Source organism: Macrotis lagotis, chromosome 8, assembly GCF_037893015.1.
Source record: "Macrotis lagotis isolate mMagLag1 chromosome 8, bilby.v1.9.chrom.fasta, whole genome shotgun sequence".
Classification (NCBI taxonomy): domain Eukaryota; kingdom Metazoa; phylum Chordata; class Mammalia; order Peramelemorphia; family Peramelidae; genus Macrotis; species Macrotis lagotis.
Window position 1 is genome coordinate 44,509,400 of NC_133665.1, and position 8,300 is coordinate 44,517,699.

An 8,300-nucleotide genomic window follows, 5' to 3' on the forward strand; every position below is an offset into this window, starting at 1 on the left:
GGGAATGAAGAATTAAATTGGCATCCAGATCCAGTTGTTGATCATTTGAAACCCATGATCCATAGGTTATCACAGGCATTTATAGTAAAGCTGGAAATATAATGTTCCTGTCTATTCAGAATTATGTTATGATCTTAAAGTGGAAAGGGAAAATTCTCTTAAACCAGGCAATATTTCATAAACATTTCTAAACAAAAAATGCAAATTACAAAGGAACAAAAATAATGATGCAAACTAGTGGAAATGAAAGTAATTTTAGACATAAGGAAGACCAGTAGATAGGCCAGACAGACATAATAATTCTTTTAGTGCTCTCTCAAACCACCGAGGCATATTTGAAGATATTCTTTAAATAGTTTTGTTCAAAAACAGGAAGAACACAGTAGAGAGAAAAAGAATGGAGCAGCTCTACATCTCAAATTTAGAGGTAAATGAAAATATGGGAAGAGATGCCTATGGAAGTGAGAGCTATGAATGGGCCCTTTGGCAAGAAATATTGGGAATAATAGTCATGTAAAATGACACAATTGGACTCAATTATCTCTAAGAGTACTCTCTGCTCTAAATTTATGATCCCAAAATTTTATATCCTGTGATCTTCTGTAGGATATGTGAAACCAATTGAGGAAAATTCTAATGGAAGCTGAAGGTAATTAAAAAAACAGTGAGACAAAACAGAGACATGTGGTTGCTGGAGTAAGAAGAAACTATTTCTGATTATTGAAATCTCTAAAGTCTCTTGCTCATGAATGACTGCAGTCACAAAGGACTCTATGTCATCCTCCATTAAATTGTTGAGAGTTAGCTTTTGAGTCATTGTTATATGTGCTTTATCATCTATAAAATCTATGAACTATAAGGTTGCTTTCATTATCAACATTCTATATTCTAAACAGAAGTTCTGACCTTTTTTTTCATGTCATGGACACTTTAGGAATCTGATAGCACCCATGAATCTCATTGCAGAATAATTTTCTTAAATGTATAAAATAAACTATTTATATTGAAATTCTATTTTCAGGTACTTTTTTTACAAAAACAATTTGACATCTCAGATTAAGAACTCACAAAGGAGAATTCATTTGCTTAAAGCTATTCTATTTTATCTTCTGTATTCTGTTACTTTTCTATCCTTTTTTTTCTCAAAGATTATTTGTATCCTGACATTCTGTGTTTGCAGTTCTAGTGTGCTTCATTCTATAGTCCAAATTTATTGTAACTATAGTATTCTACAGTTCTATAGTGCTAAATACACTACTCTTGGATAGGAGTAGCTAAAAGAAAGCCACTGTACATATATATCTCAGAAAGAAAAATTATTTGTATTCCTTATTTATTTCTCTCTTCTTAAATTATTTGAGGATGTTGTTGAATATATAAAATAGATATTATTTGGAAATTTAGAGTATATTACTCCATTCTTTGTCTTTTTATAACCCTTAGACTAGTATAAGGGGTGGAGTATAACAGGTACTGAATAAAGCCTTGTTAATAAATTATGTGTACTCTTGTGATGAAAGAATTTCTTTAAAATTCCCTCTCCATTTCTTTTTTTTTCTGAATCCTCATATTCTTTCTATTTCTTTTAGTTTCATATAATCCTAAGCTGAGGCTTTAGCACAAAAAACACTCCCTACATTTTTTCTCCTGGTGAGGTGATGTAAGTATTTATTATTATAGATAAGTTTATATACATATATATATATATATATATATATATATATATATATATATATATGACTGCCTAAGCAGAGAAAGTTACAAGTAGGACATGGTAAAAACTGATGATACTTGGGGGACTAGGAAGCAACTGACCTCAAGAGGCATAGTTTCTAGAGTATTAGGCATAAAACATCAAAATTACAAAATCTAGCTCATTGGATCCTCTAGATTTATGGTATCAAACTAAAAATGGAACCTCAGTGGAAAACAATATTCCTTTTATTTTGCCATCAGGGGTGATGAGTATGAAAAATTCAGAGACTTCTATAAATTGATATGTTAAGTAAGCAGAATTAAGAGAACAAATTACCAAAGGACCATCTTTGAATGCCAACTCCTCAGCAGAAAAGCTAATATTTCTGTTTTATTTAAGATGTCAACTTCACAACCTCTTCCCTGTAGATCATATATTTAGATAATAGATCTAAAATTTGAAGGAATCATAGAGGTCGTCTTGATCTAAAGGTAAGGAAACTGAATACTAGGGAAAATAAGTAGATTATAGCATTGCAAAAAAATGCAAGAATCAGAGGGTGGTTTTGAATGTTGGTCCCTTGATTGCAATGCTAGAGGTCTTTCTACTATACCATACTCCTTCTTCTGTCCTTGCCTTTCCCTCCTTATGGAGAACAATTCTTCTAATGAATACTGCTTTAAGGCAACTAGGTGACACAGTGAAGAGAGTACCAGGTTTGGAGTCAGGAAGACTCATCTTCCTGAGTTCAAATCTGATCTAAGATATTAACTATGTAACTCTGGGCAAGTAACTCAAACCTATTTACCTCTGTTTCTTCATTTGTAAAAGGAACTGGAGAAAGACATACTAATCCAGGATCTCTGTCAAGAAAATGCCAAATGGAGTCAGTAACAGACATGACTAAAATGGTTTAACAATAACAATACTGCTTCAAAGTCCTTTCTCCATTATCTAGTCTAAAACTTCAACTATCTTCATCTATATTACTCTTATCTAGATGAATTTTATTATTTGTTATATTTTTTAAAAATTCTACTTCCCAATAGGTCCTCACTTCATAGAAACTTTCCTATAGCAAAGATAAATAAATAAATAAAATAAACCAATACAAAATTCATGTCCAAACATATGGATCTCATTACAGTCCTATAGATCTTCACTGATCTGCTCAGAGGATAAATGTTTTATTCTCACTGTTCTGAGACTGAAATCGGGCAATTAGACCATTTTTCTGATTTTTTTTTGGCCTTATTCCTTTTCCATTTGCTAATTCCATTTGGTATCTCCTTTGGTAATTTGTTTATCAAATTCTGCTGGACTCATATAACACCAGCTCTTACAAATCTTCTCAAGTTTTTCTGAATTCTTCCTATTCATCGTCTCTCATGGCAAAATATTTCTTCATTGAACTCTTGTGTTGCAGTTTATTCCATCTATTCCTAATTAATGAGTACTGACATCGTTGTCTTTGTTACTCTCATGTGAAAATTTTGTTACAAATATTCATGGTCACATTTGCTTCAGATTGCATGCACATTTTTCATATTTTCCTGATTTTACTCTTATGTTTATTTAAACACTGAATGAAAGAAAAATATCAATATTTTAAAAAGAAAGATCACCTTTGACCAGTTTTAACCAATGAAGGGATGAATGTGTTTATATGATGTAAATTATTTAGATGTAAAGCATTTTTAAGCTCTTAGTTTTTTTAATGTTGAATAATTATTTTTAGGGTCAGCAATGGAACTTTTAGCATGGATGTGTAGACTCGCTTTGCAAGATTGTGGTCTTTCAAATGTATAATACATGTAAAATGCTAAGTGATGAATACTGTTGTCCTATTATCCTTAAGAAACTAAATAAGGGTTTATCCAGCATTTACTATACATATGCATAACATATATAGACTATCTACTGAATCTTGTCCTATGCATATAGTGGGCATTGAATAAATAGTTATTGAATGGTGAAAAAAGAAGAAAGACCAAAGTATAAAGCTAATGAAAATATGTGTTTCTATTCATTCCAGTTTCTTTGAGGTGTGTCCTTTCCTAAATCCTACAGTTGGCACAGTTAAAATAATATGATCAAAGGGAATTACACAGCTGTGACTGAGTTTTTTCTGGTCGGGCTTTCTCATTACCCAGGCCTCTTGCTAGCTCTTTATGCTCTTTGCCTGATGATGTACCTGGTGATCCTGTTGGGAAATAGCATCCTCATTATCATCAGTGTCCTGGATCCCCGGCTTCACACCCCTATGTATTTTTTCCTTGGGAATCTCTCTTTTTTGGATATCTGCTATACGACCTCTTCTATCCCTCAAATGCTGATAAATGTTATGTCTGAGAGAAAATCCATCTCTTTCATTGGATGTGCCTTGCAGATGGCTATTTCTCTTGGATTGGGGTGTACAGAGTGCATTCTCCTGGCAGTGATGGCCTATGACAGGTATGTTGCTATATGTAATCCCCTAAGATACACCATTATCATGAACAAAGGACTATGTACACAGATGGCTGCTTGGACATGGATAGCAGGGTTTCTGATCTCTCTGGTACAAACTGCACTTATCCTTATAAAGCCTTTCTGTGGGAATATCATTGATCACCTTACCTGTGAAATCCTGGCCGTTCTCAAACTTATCTGCGGAGATATCTCCCTCAATGTGTTTATCATGACAGTTGTAAGTATTGTTATTTTAATTATTCCTCTGGTACTCATTTTCTTTTCCTATATCTTCATCATTTCCACCATTCTAAAAATAAACTCCAGTGCAGGGAGAAAGAAAGCCTTTTCCACTTGCTCAGCCCATCTGACAGTGGTGATCTTGTTCTATGGCTCAGCTCTTTTCATATACATGAAGCCCAAGTCCAAGAATACTAAGACATCTGATGAGCTTATTGGGATGTCCTATGGGGTCATCACTCCAATGCTAAATCCCATTATCTATAGTCTAAGAAATAAGGAGGTGAAAGATGCTGTGGAAAAACTTCTCATTAGAAATCTATACTTCAAGAAAATATGAGATGCTTTAAGATTTACCATAGGTTTGTATTTTATCTAGGGAATTGCTCTCCCTAGTATCAAGTATATTATTGCGTGGAAATTTTACATGTGATTTTCTTCCTTTCCACGCAGGTTATTCATGTATTACATTTGAGGCAATGCTCCTGTCCCTAGATCTCTTGTTATATGCCCTCCCCAGGTCTACCTCTTGGTCTCTTGTGGCTTACAAAACTTTTTCAATATAAGTAATCATACATAATAAACACCAAAATTGATTGCTTATAGTTCAACAACTGGAATAATCATGTTTCCATTTTATTAATGTCAAATTCAGCAAAATATTTTACTAAGAGATTTTGAGGTAAGAATATGTTTATTAATATATTCAAACATTCAACACATATGCATTAAGTATCAATAGCATATACTACATTATTATTAGTGATGAGAGATACAAGAAGTTAAAAGTATACAAGTTCCTTATTCTCAAAGAATCCCCCTATAAAAGAAATTGTAAAAATGACAAAATGGAAGATTTAGAAATGACTCCAGAGTCCTTTTTTTCAAATTCTTGACCAAATCATGCCTGACCAAAAATCTAGTCTATGCCATTTCCAAAAAAAGTTCCAAAAGAAAGAGGTTATCCAACCTCTTATGAGGATAATTCACATCTGCATCACTAACATAGGTTCTGGTACATAATAGGCACTTTAAAATTGTCCAGTGGATAGAATACTGGCCAAGAATCAACAGGAACTGAGTTTAAATCCAACCACAGACACTTAGAAGCTGTGTGACCTTGGCAAAGTCATTTAAGTTCTGTTTAATCTCAGTTTTCTCCGCTGTAAAATGAGAAGTCTGTTGAAGTAAAGAGCAAACCATTCCAGTATATTTGCCAAGAAAACTTCATAAAAATGGGGTCATGAAAAGTCAGGCATGACTAATTGACTTAAGAACAACAATATTGAATGGGGAAGATGAAATCTACTGAAACAGTTCATTTGCTCTTGTTTTTTAAACCAGAAAAAAGTTGTATCTTCTAGAAATGAACAATAATACAAAACTCTTGTTGAAAAAGTACTTTATCTATGGTTGTTTGGGGAGACATAATCAAGCTAAACTTGCAGATATTGTAATCCTGAATTGGATTTTGGAAAGGTAATTGGAATCATTATAATGGAGCCCCAATTACTGAGTGTATACATTTTTATATATATATATATATATATATATATATATATATATATATATATGTATATATATATACATATATATATATATATATAAGCAAAGTAACTCTTGTCTAGAGAAATGATTAATTTCACATTATATTTAATATTTTAAGTGTTTTGTACTTGATGAATTTCAAGATAACAATGGAATGAAAATCAGATTTTAGATAACTCTATGGAATTATTTTCTTATTTTTATTATCATCTATGCATTATATTTCCTTAAATCACCAACTTGCTAGCGTCCTCACTTCCTACCTTTTATTTACCAATTTTATATTTATTTTTATTTATTCTGAATAAATTAATTCTGTATACATCTCTATGTGTACAAATACCCCTCCTCCTGATTCTTTAAATTTTGTCTTTATATTTTCAGTGTCTGCATTAGTACCTGACAGTCAGCAAGATTTTAATATGTTTTTATTTCTTGATTATCTGAAAATGTTTCTAACTGGTAATTATTAATGGAGTTCAAAACTATTATCTAGTTTCTTTGATCTTTGTTATAGATCATAATTTTTTTGTTTTGTTTTGTTTTAGATTTTTCAAGGAAATGGGGTTAAGTGGCTTGCCCAGGCCACATGGCTAGGTTTATTAAGAGTCTGAGGTCAGATTTGAACCCAGGTACTCCTGACTTCAAAGCCAGTGCTCTAACCAGTGCACCACCTAGCTGCCACTAGATCATAGTTGATAGACAATGTCACCACAACTCTTCAAATAGATGATTTTTTTTTATTGAAACCAATATGAATACCAAAACTGGGAACTGTAAGTGTAATATTTCATCTAGATAATTCAGTGAAATAATGTCATGAGATTTATACTATATTTGTTTCATGTAATATATCTACTTGTTTATATTTTGTTTCATCTTTTGTGTAGTATGTTCATAAGTTTTTAGAATAAAAGTCATTTTAGAGAATTTTATGAAATTGTGCTATTAATGACTAGGGAACATTTTATAGTATAATTAAGACATAAAGAGTAATACATATAGAGCATTCAGGGGTTGTATGCTGTCTGAGAATCTAGTATAATGATTGAGTTAATAATTAAAATAATATTAATTTTCACAAAACTACATAAAACACACACCAGTACAGCTAGACATTTATGCATGAACACTCCTACTTATCTGTCTCTTTTTTAAACTGTGGTGCTCCAAAATGATAATATGTAGACTTACTGGAAAGAAAACAGGGGATAATAGGGCCACATTATTCCCAAAAATATCCTTTTCTTTTGCAATGCAAAATTTGGTCTTTTGGCTAATGCAACATATCAATGATTCATATTGAGTTTACCATTCAATAAAACCTCAGACCTTTATTTTTAGATTACTATTTGACCATGCCTCCCTCATATTGTACTTATAAAGTAGATTAAAAAACAACTTTGAGCCTTCATTTTTTTCATATTGTATTTCATCTTATTAGATTGGGTTCAAAATTCTAGCTTGACAATACTATATTGCAAACTTGGTTTATCATTTGTGTCCATTATGCCTCACAGCTTTGTGCCCCCTTGGAATTCTGGTGAGTGTATCAACTATGCCTTTATCTAAGTCATTGATAAAAATGTATGAAAAGGGAATAGATCAATGGAACAGTCACCTGGAGACATTGTGCCAAGTTAACATTGAACTGCTAACAATTCCCATTGAATGTGGTTATTGTGCCAGTTCTAAATCTATCTAGTTGAAATTACCACACCATATAGAACTTCTCACAAGAATAGTGGGAAATAGCTCCTACTCTAGGTGACCTGGAAAAGAGCAGAAAGACTCTACACCCCAGGGGTCAGAGGGGTGGCCCACCAGAACCAAAGAACTTCAGCCTACCGGAGGCAGTCCCAGGGCTCTGGGAGCCGCAGCTCACAGCAGCACGGGAGTTTCCTGATCTGCACCCCGGGGAGCACCTGGAACAAAGTGGGGGAACAGCGGGGGACCTCTGCCAGAGCAAGCACATGAAGCCCAGCCCACAGGGCACACAGCAAGCAGTGTGGCCATTGCATTCCAGATCTAGGAAACAGAAGCAGGCAGAGCCAGTAAGCAGAAGCACCCAGGGCATGAACCCATTGAACCTAGGGAAGGTAGTGAAGAGAGATAGAGAGAGACTGCAGAGCTCTGTCCTCTGCCCCGGGAACAGGACTCTGGGGCTCTGAACACAGTCCGCCCCCCCCATAGAACAGCAGGGCCCCCCCCACCTCAGCCCCGTGGCAGAGGGGGGCGCATATGGTCATTCACAGACCAGGAGGGAGGACAGAGCCTCATACACTGAGACTCTTGTGATAGTGTCCCAAAAGCTCAGGAAGCACACCAAAAACAAGCTTGGGCTGGGAAAATGAGCAAGCAGAGA

The 8,300-nt window shown here is 34.1% G+C and overlaps 1 protein-coding gene across 2 annotated transcripts; it reads left to right on the forward strand.

The window, feature by feature from the left end:
- Positions 1-227: 227 nt before the first annotated feature.
- LOC141494777 (olfactory receptor 13D1-like) lies at positions 228-4,727 on the forward strand. 2 transcript variants are annotated; one of them, XM_074195973.1, is made up of 2 exons: positions 228-237; positions 3,796-4,727. In XM_074195973.1, the coding sequence occupies exons 1-2, from the start codon at positions 228-230 to the stop codon at positions 4,725-4,727; spliced, it is 942 nt and encodes a 313-aa protein (XP_074052074.1). The 2 variants fall into 2 exon arrangements, with proteins under 2 accessions (XP_074052074.1, XP_074052072.1); XM_074195971.1 differs by lacking the exon at positions 228-237 and having other exon boundaries at positions 3,786-4,727.
- The last annotated feature ends 3,573 nt before the right edge of the window (positions 4,728-8,300 follow it).